Raw genomic sequence first — 22,199 nt, 5'->3', positions numbered from 1 at the left:
TTTAAGGGAGCACCAAAATGTCCTTAGAGAAACTCTTTCCCCCACCCTATGGGCAACAGAGGGAGGCTTCCTAACTTCAGCACCAAAGTGAAGAGAGGGTGGGAAAATGTTATCATTTCTTTTATATGGCACTAGCTCAGTTTTCTGTGTTTATTATGGGTTATAGAATCAACTAGTCTACAACTCCCTTGATGCAAAGCAGACCTAAGAGAACTTACCTGCCTGCCCATGTACCCACAGGCCATGTATGTAAGAATTGGCTGAAGCATCACTTGCACTGTTGTTGCTTTCTTACTAAGCGTTGTTAGGATAGTGAACAACCCATCTCCAACTGATATTGCATCTAAACCACCATGAAAATTTTCATGTTTAGTGAGATGTAAGCCACTTGCACCTTAGTGAAAACACAAAGAGTTCAAAGGTCATAAAGAGAAACCAAACAAATCATTACAGCACTTAAATGAACAGAAATATACTTGAGCTCTTGTAAGTGTTCACATGGATTTTACAAACTACAAATGGGTCAGTTGTCAGGATCATATAAATTACAATTAGCGATCCCTGATACACACTACCTAATTTACAGTATAAATAGGAAGACTTGACCCAGGAAGTCAGGGAATTTAAATCCAATTTTAGTTAAAACCACAACAATGAATCTAATTAATGAAGGAAACAGAGTAATCCTATTCTAATCTAAAAGGATTGGAACCTCTTATAGACATAAGCAGCTACCAAGTATGTAAGTTGTTTTTGGTGTCCCCCCCCCAAAGATTATAATAGAAGTGTAATTCTGCAGCCAAAAAGCCCCTAACATTTAACATATTTAACATATGTATTTCCACTCCAAATACCTCTCCTGGAATTCTGCTTCTCAGTGTTACAGCTCAGGATTTATTCATGAGGCTTTAACGAATTATTTATTTATTTAGCAATCTTGATTGCACATTACAGAATCCCAGGATTTTCAAGGGTTGGAAGGGACCCCTTGCCATGGGCTTTCCACTAGATCAGGTTGCCCAGAGCAACATCCCGCTCAGCTCTTGAAACTGAGGATGGAAAAGCAAGAGAATAGTCTTCCCAAGGAAGAGATTACCTCGAAATACAACTGTCTTACAAAACACAGGACAGCATATAAACTTTTAGAATTGGTTTTAGATTTAAGGATAGGAATTGATGGAATAATCCCATTCTATTTAGAGATAATGGAGTTATACTAACAAATAATAATAAAAAATAATGTGTTCAAGTGGTCTTTAGAGAAGTATTTTGGCAAGAGAACTGACAGTTGTAGTACTTCAAGCTGTCAAGAAATAAAATACTGATAAGCACTGGATGCAGGGAGACAGAGGTGCACAAGGTACTGAGCAGCCTGCTCTCTAACACAGGGTCTGAGCTGACCCTGCCTTGTGCAGGGAAGTTGGACTAAATGATCTCTAGAGGCCCCTTACCACTGACCGTTCCAAAATTTAGCAAATTCAAATGCAATCCTGTTTGCTTTAATTACTGTCTCTCACTTCGTATTAGTTTTTCTCACATATCTGTATCCCCTTTCACTTAACAGTTTCTCTTTTTCCTGGAATTTCTGTGACATATTCTTTGCAAGTCTACACCCAATTTAATAGTTTGTAAATTTTAAGAGTTAGATCACCCCAAAAGACCTTTCCTTTTATTTACAAAATACCTACCAATAATCATTGCCATAGCGCTGCTGTTACACTGGCCAAGTGCAGACAAAATCTGGCTCATAATTTGTTGGTTGGCTAACACCAAGTCTGCCACATAAGCAGTTGAACTTTGAGTATTAGGGTTGCTTCCATTGCCATCTTTGCCTCCTGAAACTTTTTCTTCATCAGACACGCTGTCTGTGGTACTGCTGGCTACGGGAACACGGGCACTGTACTCTCGGTTACTAGAAAGCGGCAGCTGAACTAAGATGTTGACCAGCTTTAACAAATCAAACATAAGCTGATCCCTTGTCATTTCTCCACAAACTGCTTTGGCATCACCTGGACGGATAATATTGGCAAACAGCCCTCCAAAACACGCTCGAGCGCCCACAGAGCTGTCTGAGCCACTGCGAGACATCACTTTGTCTGAACATGTAATGTAGTGATGCACAAGGAAGGTTATGGACTCAATTACTGCAGAAATAGTGCTAACTGATACAACTTCAAAATTCTGTTCCAGGGTGAACTCCAGGAGTTTCACTTGCGCATCCAAGGGTCCCTGGCCCGTCTGGAAAGAACCCCTGAAAGAAAACCAAACAAACAAAAAGCCAATTGTAATTTTTCAATATTAAGTTGAACAGGCTTGGCTGTTTGGAGGTTTTGGGGTTTTTAACTTGATTTTTTTAAGAAGCAAAAAGCATACATGACTTTCAATAAATAAAAATCCAATTATAAGAAATGCACATTGAAGCATAATCTGATCTTCCACATGAATCAAGTCTTCATAACATTTGAATATACCAGTCATTGCACAGCTTGTAGGATCTGCTCATGCTATCACTTTCCTGATACCACTGATCATTAAAGTTTCCTTCAAAGAATTCTAGAATCCATCTACTACTTTAATCATTCATTTGCAGGCATAGGCTTTAGATACAGTGAGAAGTTTCCTAAGTTTGCAGAGCAAATTCATGGGAAGAAGTAATGGCTTTAATATTATTATGTTTATTTCTTTTGTAAAAATAAATCATGATTTTATTCTTTCCACAGTTCTGCAGGAGTTTCTTTCCCCTTCTGAAGCAAAGAATGGTTAGGTGTGGCCCAGGTGGCCAAGAAGGCCAATGGCATCCTGGCCTGTATTAGGAATAGTGTGGCCAGCAGGAGCAGGGAGGTCATTGTGCCCTGTACTCTGCATTGGTTAGGCCACACCTTGAGTACTGTGTCCAGTTCTGGGCCCCTCAGTTTAGGAAGGACATCGAGACACTTGAACGTGTCCAGAGAAGGGCAACAAGGCTGGGGAGAGGCCTTGAGCACAAGCCCTATGAGGAGAGGCTGAGGGAGCTGGGATTGTTTAGCCTGGAGAAGAGAAGGATCAGAGGTGACCTCATTGCCCTCTACAACTACCTGAAAGGTGGTTGTAGACAGGAGGGGGTTGGTCTCTTCTCCCAGGCAACCAGCACCAGAACAAGGGGACACAGTCTCAAGTTGTGCCAGGGGAGGTTTAGACTCGAGGTGAGGAAAAAGTTCTTCACTGAGCGAGTCATTCGTCATTGGAATGGGCTGCCCAGGGAGGTGGTGGAGTCGCCGTCCCTGGAGGTGTTCAAGGGGAGATTGGACGTGGCACTTGGTGCCATGATCTAGTTGTGAGGTCTGTTGGAACAGGTTGGACTTGATGATCCTTGGGGTCTCTTCCAACCTTAGTTACTGTGATACTGTGATACTGTGTGATATAAACAGTAACTACATGTAAGAACATGAGAAGATATTCATAGGCTGGTGCTTGCAAGACAATTGCTTGAATGATCTCTTTAAGAGATGTTAATTTTCCCAACTGCTTTTACAAGTATAATGGCAGCGTACAGAAGCTTTTAAAATAGAATAAACCAGGTTGGAAAAGACCTTGGAGATCATCGAGTCCAACCTATCACCCAACACCATCTAATCAACTAAACCATGGCACTAAGTTTTGAATCTGTACAGTTAAAACAAAACTGGTGCTAATTCCTGAAGTGAGTTACTGATTTTTTCATATATTTCTCTTTATCATTTGACATAGGTTTATAGAAATAGCCCTGAAGGAAATATCTGTTGTTGAACTAGCAAAGTAAAACACTTTTAAGTAAAACACAGTAAAAAAAGTATACTGCTCTTTCTCACAATCAGCCTTATGCTCTAAGCAGACATAGAATATTTCAGTAATTACCAGAGGTTTGGGAGGTTTGCTTCCCTTTAATAACCTTTGGTTTGCCTCAAAAAGCATTTCAAAAACTTATCCTTTCAGTTGTGTCATGAGCTTATTTCAAATGCAGACACATGTTCCAAGATTCACCAATTTAATTATTTTATTGTATTATAACATTTCTTGCACAAGTGACTGATCATCAGTGTAGCTTGCTAAACACCACCTATCAAATTCATGTTTAAGTAAAACTCTTACAGAAGGCCAAAACTGTTTTCTGTATGACTAAAGAACAGGTAACATCAAAGTGCCACCTACTGGGAAGCCAGAACCTGAGGAAGCTTATCCATAATTATACACAAAGCCTCTGTCTGAGGCAGAACATCATTACCAGAAATAAATGATAATTCTTAATATACTTCAGACCAAACAATTACTGCATTTACAGTGTACCACTGCATACACAAGTCTTGTGCGCATTGACCTAGCCTTGAAGAACCATAAAACAGAAGCCATAAGCCCTTATCTCTCACCCCACCAACAGCCACTTCTCTACACTAGTTGGGAGGCATCAGGACCCCAGAAGAAGAGCAGGGCAGAGGGTGAGAAGAGGAAATAAAGTGATAAATATGCATATTATGTAAATAGGACCATGCACTCTCGTATTTCATCCTACCACAATATAAAACCAATCTATACTATTTTCACAATCTATGAATGTAAATGCAGTAATTGTTTGGTCTGAAGTATATTAAGAATTATCATTTATTTCTGGTAATGATGTTCTGCCTCAGACAGAGGCTTTGTGTATAATTATACATAGAATACATAGAATAGAATATGGGCACTAGTGTCCTCCCTACTCTAGTCATGAGGTCTGTGGTGACAGGTTGGACTCGATGATCTTTGAGGTCTCTTCCAACCTTAGTGATACTGAATACTGAATTATTTCTAGAGCCTTTTCTTAATTCAAGCAGAGAAGTACTTTTTATCTTTTTAATAGCATGCTCATCCAAGTTCCCTTATTTTAGGCTGCTTTAACAAGGCTTATGTATCAGCTCTAGATAAATCAGTCCAAATAACTTTTTAGTGCTTCTGTTCACTGTCCCTCACACACAGGTGGCTGTGTGTGAATTCAGGTTGTGCTCTTTCACATGCCAGAAGCAGTCCACATCCTCTTGGTAGTGCCACACCACCACTAAAATCTTCATCCACATATACTTGACAGTATTACAAGGTGGGACATACACATCTTAGTTGTGATTTTCACTCACACATATTTTAAAGACAAAGAGGGCATGAAAGAACAAACAAACATGTTAACATTTACCTTTCTGTTGAAAGTATATGTATTAGTTTCAATAAAAATTCACTGAACATCTGAGGACAAGTCGAAGAAAGGTGCACTTGTAATCGAGTAAGAAATTCTTGCATAGCTTGAGTTGCTGTTGGCCCAACCTAAAGGGAAAGATGTTTTAGTAATCATTAAATAAACTTAAATGTCTTCTAGAACATTAAGTCATATTTAACAAGAACATTTTCTAAGACCAGAAAAGTATTATGTAGCTTGCTTTACAAGAAATTTTACAGGGTTTTCACAGGAGAACCACTCCATATTCATTAGTATTATGGGTTTTTCTCTTACTAACCATTAGTAAAAAGGCAAATAATTCAGTTGCGTAAGCGCTGCTTTGCAACTTGAGACTAACTTTCAGCAATGAAACCCACACTTGACACAGAATACATTTCTCTGCTAAGCAAGGTTTTTCTACAAGCTACATATTTACATACAAGTGCTTTAAATTAATAGTACTGCACAACTTTTAAGTTCTGGAAAAGACTATGTAGTTTCTTGAAACTTTTATGGAAAGTAAGACCACTACTCTGAGTGTATGAGCAACGTGAATTTCCCTGTGGTTGCTATCAGAACCAAGTGTCTAACCAAAAAATAAGAAACAAGCTAAGGACAAAATACATTATGAATAACACAAAGTTTATTGACTGAAGTCCTATTACAGAGTGTCTTTCTCTTATTTTAATCATTAAATACCTGGGGACTGTGTTGATTTGTTCCATGAGGATTAGTGCCAGAAAGAAATTTCACTAACACATGAATGAGGTTTGGATCTGACACCAACAATTGGGCAGTACTTTCCTGAGCTCCAATGGCACCACTTGGACCAGCTTAAAAATAAAGACATAAAAATAAATTCAGTAATTTTAAGCACTAAGTGTAGATGAAACATTTATACTGCATATCCCTTATGCTTATTTCACAATGTGGAAATATTCTCAGCAAAATCATCTACTGAAAGCTGCTTCCTCAGTACTACAATTTTTAAGTGTAAGTACAGATATAAACCCCTAAAACTGTTCCATTAGTGTTCCTAGCTTGCTAAAGAAGTATTCCTGAAAGAAGAGCTTTGTTATATAGAAGAAACACATGAAGACATTTGGATTTCTTTCTCTTTGCTACTCTGCTGTCAGACAGAGACCGTACGTTTTATTGTCTGAGAAACAATCAAGATTTTTGTTCCTGGCACATTGAGACTTCTCATCATTGACTAAATTGTAAGGAGCTGAACAGATATGAAATCTGAGGACCAGGATTGGAATTAAAATGCAAAGATCAAACAAATGAGCTAGGAGGGAAACCTCCCCTTTGAAAACAGAATTAAACCCTGAATGCTTCCGTATCAGTTGAAAAGCTTTCAGAGCAATGAAATAAGAATAGCACTGGGAAGACACTATGTGAAGAAATCCTTGTGAGAGAAGATAATCCACATTAAGTTTTTCCTTTACCAAATGTCATTTTATTCTCCAAGTATACACAGATCTCTTGCTTTAGATGAATGGAGAAAAACGCTGGAGAAATAGTACAAACTAATTTCCTCGATGTATCAACACTGGTAGTGGGACAAGTCTGTAGGGCTACAACTGGTGGTGTGGCAATAGCTGGGAGTTGAATAAAAGCAAGAAAGAATCCCCCAGTACTGCAGTGACAACTCCTGTAGGCCATGGGCATGATCTAGTTTATATTTGATAATGCAAAATACGAGCAGTCTAGGTGGGGGACAAGTCTGTAAAAAGTTAAGCACACAATTTCACAGGTTCTCTGAAAGAAAAACTGAACATTTCAAGAGAACAGAGAAGCCTTCCACTGCAGCATGTCCCTTAGAAACACTAGCCTGGGTGAACGGATAAAGGTTTTTTTTCCCCTGCTGAATCTGCACCCTTGAGCATTTACTTGAGTTAAACATACAAACCACTTATTTTCACTCTAAGAAACCTAGGTATGTAGGTTGCTGTTGGGATGAGGGTTTTTTGGTTGATTATTTTTGGGCAGTGTTTCTAGATATATCATGATACAAGGTAAAAATGAAAATGACTCTCAGGTCACTAAGAATACTAACTTAATAAACTCACAGCTCTTCCATCTATACTTACACTTGTTACACTACTGCCTTTTGTGTTTGTTTATCCTTTTATTTTTTTTAATTCCACTTATAAACTATTTTGAAATGTAACATTAATCACTACCACTAAAATTACACTCAACTACAGCCAACATAATCAAAATCAGAAGTTCATTTGAATTTGGTCATTCTGGTTTTCAGAGTTTTCTGCAACTTGTTTCAGTATAACTGCATTATTCAAACTTTGTGTAGGACTTCAGTTTTAACTGAGGGGTCACTTCGGTTTATCCAAAAATACTGTGTGTCCAAATTAATTTTAAAAGAAACATAAAAAGCACTCAAAATGTTTTTATTGTCATTTGAAAAGGGGAAATGGTTTTGCTCTTTCCTGCATTCCTGAATGTTACCTTCATAGACTGAAGGTAATATTTTAATTGTCTGAAATCACCTATAAAATCCACTATGAATCACCCATAACATCTATCATGATCACTGTGACAAGCAACACTGCTGTTCAATTTTCTCTTAAAAAGAGAAAACACACCAAAAAGTCTCCATTGAAACTAGCTTCTAGAGTATGTAGGCCTGTATTTTGCTGAACAAATAACATCAAGAGTGTGGCTTCAATTTACTTGATTTCTTCACCTGGTTTTAATTTAAAGGAAACATTTTTTTTAAGAACTCCAGCTTCTTCCTGCTGTGTTCACCTTCACCTGTTAGGTCTGTACTGTAACTACTACTTAATTGAATCTGGCTATTATGAAGACTTTGCATCTTAACACAAGCAGATGTTTCAACTTCTCTGCAATTGACAGACGTAGCCCCTCTTGACAAGCAGCAGCCAGGTCCATATGCTAACTCTCAACTTACTTTCTTTGAAGATTAAAAGCCTCTAGTTTTTCCACTGTTTCATAATAAAAAAACTGATGCCAAACACATGCTCATTACTTCCTATGTTACTTTTATATAACAGCTGAAAATATCAACTGAAATATAAAAACCCACTTTTTTTTCCTACCCTACTGTAGTCCGACATGTTTTGTTCAGCATCCTAACTCAGATTTCAAGATGCATCTATGTTATCTGTTCTGTCAGGTAGTGTTTACGCTCAAAACACTGCCCTCATGCAGTATTTCTGGTGACAACAGTAACAGAGAAGCAAAAGGCCATGTGAGGAGAGCACAGATAGTTCTTGTGAAGGGAATAAATGAGTAAATGCACCATGAGAACAATTTGACAGATGACAGCTGTTGACTTTAGAGCAATTGTAGCTCTGAGAAATTTTTCTTAGCTAGGTATCATAGTAGATTTGCTTCTACACACCTTCCTTTGCATGGGGTTAAATAGTTCTAGCTGTCACCCATCAAATACTGATTTCAAACACAATTCTTGCAAAATTTTTCCCAAGATTTCATAACCAGTGAAAGTATTTCAATGAGGGTATTGCATTTATCCCTGAAAAGTATCTTGCACTCCTCAGATAAGAGTTTTTGTAGCACTAAAGTTAAACAGCCTAAGCTCTCATTCTGAAGGTGTTTATCAGCATAATGAAGTAAGATTTTCTGACCATGAACTGACCTGTCCTACATAGTGGTGCTCATAAAATCCTAACATAGGACAGCTGCTCAGAAGAATCTGTTCTATACTCAGGTGGGTAGAAAACAACAACGATGAAACAACAAACCCTTGATTACCACTGGAGAGAACTGGAGTTTTGGAAAAATAACTAGGACTTTGAAAATAACATCAAGGTGAGATCACTAGAACTACCTCATTTCTCATGGCAAGATCTTCTAATTCATTCATTTCTTGAAGAAATGGTGATCAAAACTGTAATTTTCAGAGTACAGAAGTGGGTTCAAAGAGACTACTCATAGAATGCAAGTGAGGCATGAATGGATTCCTTTCTTCTTTTTAAATGAAAGACTAAGGAAGACGGAATGGCTGAATATGAACACATGAATAAATAAAGAATTTCAACTAAATAAAGGAAACTTAAGACCAAAGTTCTCTGAGAAGGCTCTGAAGTCCAATGACTTAGAAAAATCAGTGACAGTGGGACTTTTCAGTGCTAAAACGCCCGCTTGCAAGAAAAGTATTTTGAAACGCCTATGAGCAGCTACACCTCTAAGTTGTTATTCAGTTTCTGAAGCAGCAAATGATTACCTTATGAGGATTACATCAAGAAATGGTGCCTTCCTAATTGTTTAAAAGGCTTACTACATCTGAAAAGGTTTATTACACCTGAAATCACCTGAAGGTAATGTTTCTTGTAGTGGCAGTTTTTTCATCAGTGAAGATATTCTGCAAATGAACCCATCTCAGGGCTTGTACTTTAGGTATTAAAGGGGGAAAGAACCTGATTTTAAAAACATGTCTAGAAAGACTAACCTAAATTATTCCCAATGAACTGTAATTGACATAGTAGTAGTTTAGAAAACCCACAAACTCTAAAAAAATCTGTCAGTATAGTGAAGATACGTGAGCAATTTGAACTCCATAGCTTATAATCTAATTAAGAGGATACAAAAGAAACCTGTCTCCAAAGATGATTAACATGTCACATTTCAACAGTTTCAGGAAAAATTTGGTTTTTTACATTGTTTGCTGAAAATACACATAGCTGTTAACTGCAGACATTGTTATCCTACAAAATACCAAGAGTACGATGGAGGTCTCAGTTTAGTATTCACTAAAACTCCTCCCTTAGTTTATTCACGGCCCCACTGCCTCACCCAATAGTAAAAATTTGAGCTGATTTTTATGAGAATGATCTCTAAAAAACATCACTGAAAAGAGACAGAAAGTAAAACCTGATGAAAAAAGTGCATCCTAAAGACAATTATTTGAAACAGTATACATGCAAAAAAAAGAGATTCGTAAACATCTTGGACACAAATCATGGAGATGTGATACAGAATGGAAAAAATCACTTCACAGAAGTGTGGTAGTCACTTTGGGTTTCTTTCTTCTGTAATTACTGTCTTTAGTCATACACTTGGGAGTAAAACCAGAATTGACATGAGTTCTGACTTGGTCTAGCATGTCGCTTTTCAAAGATTCCAGTCTCCAGGCTCTTCCTGGTGATACTTTCTTTAGCCCTGAACACAATGTCATGAAAGCATTCCTCACAACCACCACCCTATGACAGTGAACTCTTTAGAACCTTAATTTCTTAATTAAAAAAATGATGTCCCTTAATATCTACCAGTCATGTGGTAAAATTGTATTCACAGATTGAGATTATTTATAGTGTGTTAGGGAGGAATACACAGAATGTGAGATAAACTGGTGTGCATAGGGAAATCAAATGATAGAGATGGATTTATTTTTGCATACATTCAGCTTCCAGAAGCTTATTTTCAAATAACTTAACATAAGCCATGTATATTTATGAAAATATTCCTACTGCATCTGAAAACTTTAATCTCTCTCACAGCACCTTAATCCTTCCTTTATGCTCCTCCTTCTCACAGCACAAAGTTAATTGCCAAGGATCACTAGCTAGTACTAAAAATTCATTTTTAGAAGACATTGCCAACCTACTTATAATGACATTTTCTTTTTCCACTAGCATTTCAGTCTCCCATGGTACAAGTGAGTCAAAGAGCCTACTCTTGAAAAATCTGAAGCTATAGAGAACCAACCAACCAAGTAGTTACATGACAAAAGGAAATTTGTGGTAGTCTTTCTGATAGGAATCACTACTCATTTGAAGTCACTAAAACATCCCATATAAAAATAAAATTAAAAACAAAAACACCCCCTCACCCCACACCCCCCCCAAAACAAACAACAAAACAGCCACACAACAACCAGACAACTCAAAACTTACCATTAAGCTGCATATTTGTCATGAGAGTTAGGCTATGAAGCACAAGGCACCATGTCCGAAGTAACGTATTAGGATACCACGCCAGAACTGACAGGAAACTAGTTACTGAAGCTGTGAAGTAAACATGTTTTTCCAATCTTTAATCTTCAGATTACTACTGTGTCTTTTTTACTCTAAGATGCTATATTTCTACTAAATGTTACCTCAACATTATTGTTAACACAAAATAAGGAAAAGAAGCCTCACCAACCCTTCACAGGAACTGGCCCACAGAACTTTCTAAAGGGCTCAGACCCTGGCATCTCAAAATTGTCTCATGGACATCAGTGTAACAGGTTCAGTATAGCAGACACTTTCTAAACTAATATAGTATAATGTATTACAGAAAAAGAATAATTTGACAAGTCTTTGTACTAGATTAGTAGTCTGATGCCAAAAAGCAATAGGGAATCCTCTCCACTGATAGTAAAGAGATCTTAAGATGGTATGCAAGGATAAGCAATGTCAGGGAAGAGCATACAGGTGCACAGTCACCTTAGATTAAGAAGTATATTTCATAAAGTCCTCTTGGGAGTGATGAGTTAAGAATGACAAATTTTACAATTTAATTCATGGGATTACCTTTCAGTTACATACTACCTACACATTTTTCAAGTTAAAAACACAATGAGCCCCGGAGCTCTTTAATAAAGAACACAGAAATTATCCTAACACTGATGCTATCGAGTATACTTATTGTACTACTTTTTGCTTATTAGTAAAAATTAAGTAAATTAAGGAATCTTATCTTACATTTTCTGAAATTAATTTCCTATACTCAATGTATTTACCTTGGTTCAAGGAAATGACAGGTATTCGGTTAGCATTGTAAAGGAAAATATCAGCGCCACTATCTTTACTTCCAGAAGAGTTGGAATTCAGGCTTAATGTGAGCCATAACTGCAAAAGGGATTCAAGCTAATAACAAAAAAACAGAACACCACAATATCAGACCAAACTGAAGTGTTTTTCTGGAACTCTAGAGCTCAAAAATTTACCTGTTTTGTTTTTACAAGTCTTACCTACATGCTCAGCTGCTGCTGTTTCACTAATAACATACATGACCATTCTATCCTTTGTGTTTTTATCAGACTCTTCAAATCCAGTAATGTTCAAGGCAAATTTGGCATAATTAGCAAACACTTCCATGTTTTTGTAATTAATGTCTTCTAAATACAGTGTAAGTTTCTCTAAGCTTATGTTAAAAAAAAAAAAAGCAGCTTTACACACTACTCAGAAAGGTTTATACCATAACCTTACACCTGTAACAATAGTTTCCATGTGAGCATCCAGAATGTCTCAATAATCAAGCGATGTTTACCAGTCAAAATTATTCAAAAGGTCAACTAAATTAATGGGAAATCTCCTTTACTGTTAGAGAGACACTGAGGCTTACTCTGAATAACTCCTTTGAGGAACTGAACCCTTTACATATTCTGGGGAAGCAGAAATTTTATTTTAAATGAAATATTTGGAGAACAGTTGCAGGATAGTCAGTTACCCAATTAAAACGTATCAGGCAGGGAGTCATCTGATCACTCACATATAGCACACATGATACATACTCTTTTGTATGTACTAAGGAGTCTGCTGCTAAACCAATGACTTTTCAAAAAACATAATTTTAATTTTGGCACTTCAGATCAGAAGATAACACAGCTTGGAAGGGAGCTCTGGAGATTATCCAATTCAGTCTTCTGCTCCAAGAAGTACCAGAGAAGATGCCAGACTGAGTTGCTTGGGGGGTTATCCAGCTGGGTTTTGAAAACATCCACAGATGGAGACTGCACACTTAGTAACACTCTTCACTAATAAGCTAACAATTCTCTTTCAGTGAACCTACAAACTTGGTTTTGAGTATAAAAATGTATACCCTCTTTTTCAATGCAACAAGAAATGTCAGCAGCTTGTCTATTACATTATTGGTACTATTGTCCATAACATCTTCATAAGCAATAAAGCACATACAAGAACAATTTACTTGCATCCTAAATAGTAAGATGCATAGGAAAACAGCTTTCAAGTTTAAAGAAAAATACCATTAAAACATTTCAAAGTCCCTAACTGTATACCTGAACATGGTGGACTTGCAGCATAGAGAAGAGTTTGTTGAAGCATGTACTCAGCATAGGTATAGATGACAACTGTACAATCAGCTGGGCATTTTGGTTAGCAGCATGTAATCCTCTTAGCAACGAATCATCTGTTCCACTAGGAGACTGGGTTACTACAAAAAGAAACAACCAAGAAGTACCATTCTATGATTCTTTACATAAATTATTTTGTAAAAGTAATGACACATTTATTTCCCTGCAGTTTTTGTTTAAGAGGAAGACACTTATTTCATAATTCACATCTTCAACATAGCGTTCAGCTTAGTTGGACTACTGACTGCCAAAGCAGCTTTGAAACCACTAAAATTTCACAATGAATGTAAGAATGAAGCTACACAAACCCAGGCAGGAAACAAATGGAATAGGAATAGAATAAACCAGGTTGGAAAAGACCTACAAGATCATCACATCCAATCTATCACCCAATGCTATCCAATCAACTAAACCATGGCACCAAGCACCCCGTCCAGCCTCTTCCTAAACACCTCCAGTGATGGTGCTTCCACCACCTCCCCGGGCAGCCCATTCCAATGGCCAATCACTCTTGCTATGAAGAACTTCTTCCTAACATCCAGCCTAAACCTCCCCTGGTGCAGCTTGAGACTGTGTCCTCTTGTTCTGGTGCTGGTTTTCTGGGAGAAGAGACCAATCCCCACCTGGCTACAACCTCCCTTTAGGTAGTTGAAGACAGCAATAAGGTCTGCCCTGAGCCTCCTCATCTGCAGGCTAAGCAACCCCAGCTCCCTCAGCCTCTCCTCATAGGGCTTATGTTCCAAACCCGTCCCCAGCTTTGTGGCCCTTCTCTGAACATGTTCCAGCAACTCAACATCTTTCCTAAACTGAGGGGGCCCAGAACTGGACACAGGACTCAAGGTACGGCCTAACCAGTGCTGAGTACAGGGGCACAATGTCCTCCCCGCTCCTACTGGCCAGTATCTAGATCTGAAACAATTTCTCCAGTGTAGGACAATGCACTGTGAAATAAATCCTGCAAAATGGCTTAATTGTCTGTATTTACAGACAATTAAACACTCTGAATAAAGAAATATTTCTAAAACTTGTCCAAATAAGAAAATTCAGGAAAACAACTTCAAAATAACATTAGTACAAATTTCAAAGCATTATGTTCATTATGTGAAGAGAACAATTTGACAACATGTAGTTACATGTAGGAGATGTGTTTGTTAATGCTTGCAGAATGGAATCAGCCTCCAGGGTGGACATCATTTTCAACATCAGCTCAGCCTGCTGTTCGAGTCCAACTTCTAGACGTGCATCTAAAGCTACAGAAGGCAATAAACAGGGTAAAACTGGATTAAAGACATATAAAGAGTTACTTTAACTTCCTGTGCAAACAATATAGACATAAATCCCACAATCTGAAAAAATTCTTAGTATCACTAACAGAAATTTTCACCTTTATAAGACAGAAGCAAAATGTAGAAACATACCCTGAAATGAACACAAGATTCTTATAAGCACCAAATATATGATTAATAAAATACTCAATTCCTGTTACAAATGCACATTTTTTTCATCAGTCCATTTAATAACACACAAGACTAACTCTGTATGTTTAATACTGCTTCTCCTAAGTCTCTTAGCCAAGAATCAAACCACTGGTTTTCTCTAGTGTGACAGGGTAAAGATCTATCACCAAGTACTTGTACTGCAAGTACAAGTGTGCCACCTCATTCTTTAGGGCAAGGCAAATTATCTAAAAACATCAGTCAACTCATAAAAAAGCTTCAAAAATTTACAGACAAAACAGAAGTTATTTAAAAGTGCCTATTAAGTGCATGATAAAAAAAAAAATAAGATTTTCTGCTCTGTTAAACTGTTTTAAACACAAGTGTCACATAATATGCTCTCATTTACCAGAGAAAAAAATGTGGCATTCAGAAACTGTAATTCTTTCCACTTAATATATGCAGATATTGTGAAAATAGTACGCAAATATGGCAAACAGTATCACAGCAGAAAGACCCTGAGCATAACTAATTCTTTGCTTACCTTGAGAGACTGACACGCTCACAGTTTGTGATCCATTTTTCTCTGTAGTTACTGGTGGCTTTGCAACTGGAATGCCAACGCCTCCAATATAAGGATTGTAGTTATAGGTACCATAATCAGCACCCCAGTAATCATACCAGGTGCTGCTTATAGGCTTAAAAACCAGAACAAAACAAGAGAACAAAAATTAACAGAAACTTTATAGACTGCCCAACAAGAAAAATAAAATTTGTAACAACAGCAAACACTGAAGTTAGAAAAAATTAAAACCAGAAGAGTGGATCCAACAGCTTTAGAAAATGTAAATTTTTATTGCAATATAAACCACCGAATCCTTAAAGACTGTCAGAATCAGGCAATGTAGTTAGCTGCTGCAAAGATTCAAGAAGACAATTTGAAAAGGTTATTGTCAGTTTACATTCACACATTGTACCATATTGTAAATTTGGAAGTGGAGTTATCACACAGCTATTTCAAGAAGTTATTTACCAAGACAGAATACTACATTATTAACTGTCCTAGTAAAGTATCTTGAAGCCTCTTCGAGGCTCAGGTATTATTTGTATTTGGTACTGCAAAAGTTAAATAATCTGTACTGTAAAGCCATTATTTAAGACACTAAGAAATTATATGGACCACAGGAAAATAAAAAAGTGCAAGACTGTATCAAGGCAATTTGTGTATGCCTGTCTTATTAATGGCAAGATCCAGTATCAATTGCCATTTTACAGATACAGATGCCAATCTTTAGGAGGATTAAGAACGAAGAAGTGGTATTCTGGCTATCTTTTGGCCACCAATTGGGTAATCAGATCATGAAGATACATGTGGATCATTATGGTCTAAGGAATATTGACACATGAAACAATAGCAAAATAAAGAAGGAAACATCAATAACAAAAACTAAGAAATAAGTGCAATTTTTGGTATTGTGAGTAAAGAAAGCAAGCATTTATAATAACAGGTAATAAGTGGAAGGATATATGAGGGAATACAGAAAAACCCCCAAAATTTAGTGTTGTCTGAGCAAGCGACGACCAGGATAATTTAGGTAACTGAAATGAGGCCAAAGGTTTAAGTCAATAGCAAGAGTAGTGGGAAAGCTCCAAATGTGAGCATCATCCTTATGGACAGAGAAAAGAGACCAAACATATCACAAACAGCGGTGTTTCTTTACTAAGAAAGTATTTTTTGTTCTGTTTTGACCTTGATGATATACTATTACATCTAAATGTATTTTACTAACTCTGGTATGTTTTGCTTTATTTTAAATAGGAATAGACTAAACCAGGTTGGAAGAGACCATTAAGATTGAGCCCATACTAATTTTCTTGTTCCACAGTGATGCATGTTTTGAAGTTAGCTGCTTCTATGTAGTCTGAAGCTGGTGTGAACATTAGGTACTGCTGACTTTTTACACTAGAACAAGACTAAGTCTTATTTTTCTTTTACATTAAGCTTTTCTTGCCCTTAACATGTGCTAAAGCATGAGTAAACTCAGAACCTCTTGTATACACATATATCTTCACACAGAAGTAAACCATTTATGGTCAATTGACATATGAAGAAGTCTGAGATGTGAACACAAACTTTACATTCTTTTCTGTCACACCTCGTTAAACCTTTATACAAAATAAAAATGAGTAAATGACAAAGTGCAAAATAAAAAGGATTTTACTATTTCACATGTAAAGGTTATCCTGAAAACTGAGGTGTGCCATACCTTGAAGACTTTGGCTGCAAGAGGATCTTTTTCCAAATCAATATCCAAAGGATCAATGTCAACTTCCATCAGGTCTTGCAATAACTCAAGGTCAATGTCCTTATCTTTTTCCAAAGATGACAGAGGTGGAGCACCTTTGAATGATTTAGAGAATATTAATAGTACAAATTAGAAAACATGGATATATCATATACTTACTGGATAATTTTAAGGTTTTCCATATTACAGCTCTTAGTTGATAAAGTTAATGAATGCAGTCTATTTGCCTTTTTTAAATAATGGGAAAACCAACCATTTTTTATTGATGGGTTGTAAAACTAAGTTGACGAATTACTAACAGTCTGCCTGCATTTTCACAAACAAGTTATTCTATCACGAAAAATCCTTTACTGGTATTTTGATGGATAAGTAACAGCAAAGTTTTAAAAACTTTTTGCAGTTTACATATAAATGTTAATAGTTTACCTGTGATGTCATGTGTCAAAGGCTCATCTATTGTTTCCACTAACTGAACTGTGGACTGCTGGAGAGAATCATCAGAATCCCCAGCCGAAGCTCCAGCATCTTCCCCCAAAGCACTTTCTTCCATAGTTTCAGCAGCCATAGGTGCCAACAGCTCTCCTACAAACAGGAGTAGAATAGGAATAGAATAGAACAGGTTGGAAGAGACCTTTGAGATTGAGTCCAACTTATCATCCACCATTATCTAGTCAACTAAACCCTGGCATCAAGCACCCCATCCAGTCTCTTCCTAAACACCTCCAGTGATGGTGACTCCACCACCTCCCTGGGCAGCCCCTTCCAATGGCCAATCACCCTTTCTATGAAGAACTTCTTCCTAACATCCAGCCTAAACCTCCCGTGGCACAGCTTGAGACTATGTTCTTTGTTCTGGTGCTGGTTGCCTGGGAGAAGAAACCTACCCCCACCTGTCTACAACCTCCCTTCAGGTAGTTGTAGACAGCAATTAGATTAAATAGATAACACCATTTCAAGCTTTATTCCAGTTGTTCAGGCCAACTGTTTTTCTTCATCTAATTAAATCCTCAATGGGCTACTTTTTTCAAGAGGAGGAGTTCTGAATAATTTTCAAACTACTTTTCAGGACTGACTGTAACTGCAATTCCACATTGCATTTTCTCACACTGTTCTCAATGTTATGACATTCCCCCCCAGTCTTTATAGTGTCAGCAGATTCCAACATAATAATAAAGTCCCTAAAATACCAAAGGAAGAAAGTATAATGCACATGCTGAGAAGTATGAAACCAAACCTGCTAGAATATCCTGCAGCATACAAGTCAGAGAATACTGAGCCCATGCTCCTCCCCAAGAGATGTCTCCTCTATTAAAGTCAGTTCCAACAAGCAGCAGCAATAATCTTTCCAACTGAGTCTCATTCACAATCTCACATAAGTGAATTGTTGGTCTTGTAGCATTTGCAATCCTAGCAAGAACCTATCAGGAAAAAAAATAAAAAGAAGCTTATTTAAACACTATGAAAGTATGTGATAGTTTTAATTTCCATGATGATTAGATTTTGCTTACAAGTAAATCAGGTATACTAGCTTACATTTTAAAAGGTTACAAATGTAATTATATGACTTGTTTTTTTAAAGTTGTTTTTTCTGCACACTTTTGAAGCCATCATAAGTTAAACAAGAGGTGACAGAGCAGAAATTACTAAAAATTATGTTGCAGCTGATTTTTATCATCAAGCCATCCAAAAAGCAGTTGTGGAAGGCTCAATTAATGTGGTGTCCATTGAAACTAGAGTGATGTTCCATTTTTGTTTACCTTACAAACAAATAGAAGTAAATCTGCATGACAAGTAAAGTCCATGGACAAGAGAAAGAGTGCCAACTTCTGCACTACAGAAATACAACGTTCATGTGCCAGGGTAAATGGAAGCGGCTCAATTTCTGGAGTTTCCTTTGTTGCTGATACTTCTGTATCTAAAGTAGAACGAGGCCATTCTGCAGTCCGACGTAATCGTATTAAATCCTTGAAGTGCTGCAGAAATTAAGTTTGAAAAAACAGTGACAGGTTAAAACTCATCTCTAAATCTTTTCACAGTGAAAATCTGAGGCAGCAAAAACAGTAACTGTAAAACTTCAGGGGAAAAAATGTCTAAGAATATATGAGAATCTGGAATGGAATTAAAGCTTTAACAGGAATTTGTTTTGGCAGCACAAGTGTTCATTAAGCCTTTGTATTTGCCAGAAAACATACTGCAAATGTGTATCTTAGGAGTTTCTCTCATATTTCCACATGTATATATAAAGCTATGGTTACCATGAAGCATACAGAAACAGCTAACATGGAAATTTACCCTTACAAGAATGACGACTTTTCAGTTCTTTATATTAAATAAGTCATCACTAGTTTTTAACTCCTTAACACTTCCCAGGCTACAAAGTGTCCATTACCTGCCATAAACTGAACCACCCTGATAACTGGTCAGAGCTCTAAACTACAACTTTTTTGACAGAGAGTCTAAAAATTCAGTGGAATGACAATGTTTTTATTAATCCTCCCAATGCACACATTTAGTAGTTCAGTTTATTGTATCAGCTCTACAGGTAGCCTACAATCAGATAACACAAATGCCTCTTATGATCTCACTTAAGTCTACTGAAGTAGAACAGAGAGAAAACTAAGGTCCCTTCAGGCCCAAACCATTCTGTGATTGTGTGATTTACTAACTCAAAGGTTTCAGCTTTCTCCTAAATGCAATACCTTTTAAGTTTCTCACTTGTCATAACTGAAAGTGATTAGTAAGCAGAGTAGTAAGAACTGCATGAAATGCAACTATTAAAGGTATAGTAATACCATAACTAGAGGTTAGGAAAACTCTTTAGTTCAACATGCTTTTTTGATGCAACATGGCTGCTATAAAGTGAAACTTAAATAGCTGGACAGCATATTTCAGCCAGTGACTCATTTAGAGATGTCTCAAGGGGGCCACCAGTGGAATAGCCCCCTTGATATAAGCTGCTGGAATAATGCAGAAGATCGTGCAAAAAGAACAGCTCATGACAAGCAGTTAGTGAAAACTTAGGGATTCATTTTTATGCAAATGTTTAAATTTTGGTTGAGGGTATTTTTGTTTGTAATTACTGGCAGTAAGTATGAAATCAGATTTCCCTTCAGATTGCCTCTGAAGTCCAACTAACACTATTATCGCTTTCCAGAGGCCTACTTTCAGTCATCATGGCAGACATTTAGTACTTCTGGAACTGGAAAGTAAATATGAAGAGAGATACCTAAGTTTGGTAGCTAGAAAGATTCACACATTTTTGTGTTCCCTGTGAAAGGCATGTTGCCATCTCCAGAAACCCCTAAATTCCAGCACTTCATCTCAATCACAGCGATTCTTTAACTTCCACATCCACTGTCGGTATCTGAGGCTCACTGCAAAGTGCCTCAACATGTATAAGCACTTTGAAGAAGCTAAGGAGCTTCTGAGAAAGCTCAGGAAACATTCTCAAAAGTCTTATTTTGGGAAGACAGTCACTAAAATGATTAATTTCTGATTATTCCTCCAGGAAAGCAATCAGAAAAGTATCCTGCATAAAAGATGGCCATACATAGTACTTAACATTTCAAATGGTATATACTATGCAACGTTTAAAGATATGACTGGCATTCTGAAAGTTACAACATTATTAGTGATTTTGGCCATGGCTACCTAGACAATCCCTGCAGAAGGATAAACCTTGTTTTCAGAGTGCAAGAAGTTTCCAGATGGCTGCTGCTCTCAGCATCAGAATATACTTGATAGCAGCCATGATGGAATGACTTTTTAAAGTAAGGTCAATGTTGGACAAAAATGACTTTGCAGGAACAGGTCTTTTCACACAAAGGACAAGAAGGCAGTCACAGTTTCAGAGCATCATACCTTTGAAGTAGCCTGCTTTAGTTTTGCCTGTTCTACTAAAAGTTTGTATGATGATCCTTTGTTGCTTTGTATTTTCTCTTTTTCCATCTGTTCCACCAAAGCCTTCTGCTTTGCTTTTAGTAAGTTAAGTTGCTAAAAGAAAATGTTAATAGGAAAAAATGAAAATTTAAGCAATAAGATGTTAAAAGGATCAGTATGTTCATATGACAGTAATCTTCAGTTCAAATTGTAACTTGAGATTTCAAAATACAGTATATATACAATTTTAACTACGACACCAGGAGGGGCTAGTAGCAGACCCACAGTAGATTAAGTTTAAGAAGAATCAGTCATTTTAAAGGAGCTCAAGCATGCCCTGGGTCATAAAACCTGCATGGTTGCATTTAGGAATTAAAGTTGTGTGTTTTAAGAATTATCAACTTTTAAATCACTGCTTCAATTTTTGCACTCAGGTGTACCCAGATTTATCTAGAAAGTCAATTAGATTTGTTAACCAATATGGGACACAGTGCAACAGTTCACTCCAACATCTGTTATTCCAGCAGATCCCATGCCCCATGGTTTGAGACGAATGTCAAAGAAGTTAGGCAGCCTTTAGCTACAGAACCAGACCTATGCAAAAGCAAGGCTGAATGAGTCCAAGGCCAAAGCTGTTCTTCCAAGGAATGAGCTATACAGTAAGAGATATACTTCTGTGAAAATAGCCACTACCGTGCTTGGAGTCACCTGTTTATGATGCACAAGCTGTTTTCTGATCTTGCGAGAATACAGTCTATCCAGGCTACTGTTGCCTTTAGTAGATCTGCTCAGACTCTGAGTGTGAAGGCTATTATTTATAAAACTCCACTGGTTTCCTAATGGAAATAATAAAAAAGGAGATAGTAATCCACCTTATTAAACCTCATTTAACTGCAAAGAGAAGCATTTACATTGCAGTAGTTGCTAACAGCCCCATACAGTAAATACCAAAGAAATGAGAAAAAACTATCTTTTAGTGTTACACATCTATCATCACTGAAGGTGATATTTCTGTGTAATTTCGAAGAGAAATGGTACCATCTTGTTTTCCTTATGTTTAAAATGTATGACTATCCTAACTAAAAATGTCTGAATGGCTTCTAGATCACAAAAGCTTTACAGTTTCCATTTTTAATAAGGATGTTAAAAGAAAACCTAACCTAATCAATAATAAAAACAAACTGACAAAAATTACAACAAAAATTATACTGTTGCAATTCCTCACAATGCACTGTTTCAGCGGGGGGGGCACTCTCAATTGCAAGGTCCCAGTCATGGGATAATATATTGAT

The 22,199-nt window shown here is 37.1% G+C and overlaps 1 protein-coding gene across 2 annotated transcripts in view; it reads right to left on the bottom strand.

Annotated features, from left to right (window-relative positions):
- Positions 1–22,199, bottom strand: part of BIRC6 (baculoviral IAP repeat containing 6) — a 179,905-nt gene that overhangs the window by 88,552 nt on the left and 69,154 nt on the right. For both annotated transcript variants that reach the window (XM_054162362.1, XM_054162363.1), the window contains exons 33-47: positions 21,616–21,743; positions 20,890–21,021; positions 18,786–19,001; positions 18,263–18,446; positions 17,455–17,610; positions 16,990–17,123; positions 15,267–15,420; positions 14,420–14,536; positions 13,212–13,366; positions 11,931–12,057; positions 11,101–11,211; positions 5,900–6,033; positions 5,180–5,307; positions 1,689–2,251; positions 219–394 (exon numbers count right to left, since the gene is read on the bottom strand). In XM_054162362.1, coding sequence (XP_054018337.1) covers positions 219–394; positions 1,689–2,251; positions 5,180–5,307; positions 5,900–6,033; positions 11,101–11,211; positions 11,931–12,057; positions 13,212–13,366; positions 14,420–14,536; positions 15,267–15,420; positions 16,990–17,123; positions 17,455–17,610; positions 18,263–18,446; positions 18,786–19,001; positions 20,890–21,021; positions 21,616–21,743 — 2,615 coding nt within the window. The remainder of the gene's footprint in view (positions 1–218; positions 395–1,688; positions 2,252–5,179; positions 5,308–5,899; positions 6,034–11,100; positions 11,212–11,930; positions 12,058–13,211; positions 13,367–14,419; positions 14,537–15,266; positions 15,421–16,989; positions 17,124–17,454; positions 17,611–18,262; positions 18,447–18,785; positions 19,002–20,889; positions 21,022–21,615; positions 21,744–22,199) is intronic.

The sequence above is a fragment of the Dryobates pubescens genome, chromosome 6 (assembly GCF_014839835.1).
Source record: "Dryobates pubescens isolate bDryPub1 chromosome 6, bDryPub1.pri, whole genome shotgun sequence".
Taxonomy (NCBI): domain Eukaryota; kingdom Metazoa; phylum Chordata; class Aves; order Piciformes; family Picidae; genus Dryobates; species Dryobates pubescens.
Note: the sequence above shows the minus strand (reverse complement) of the source record. Positions and strands in the feature narration are given on the sequence as shown.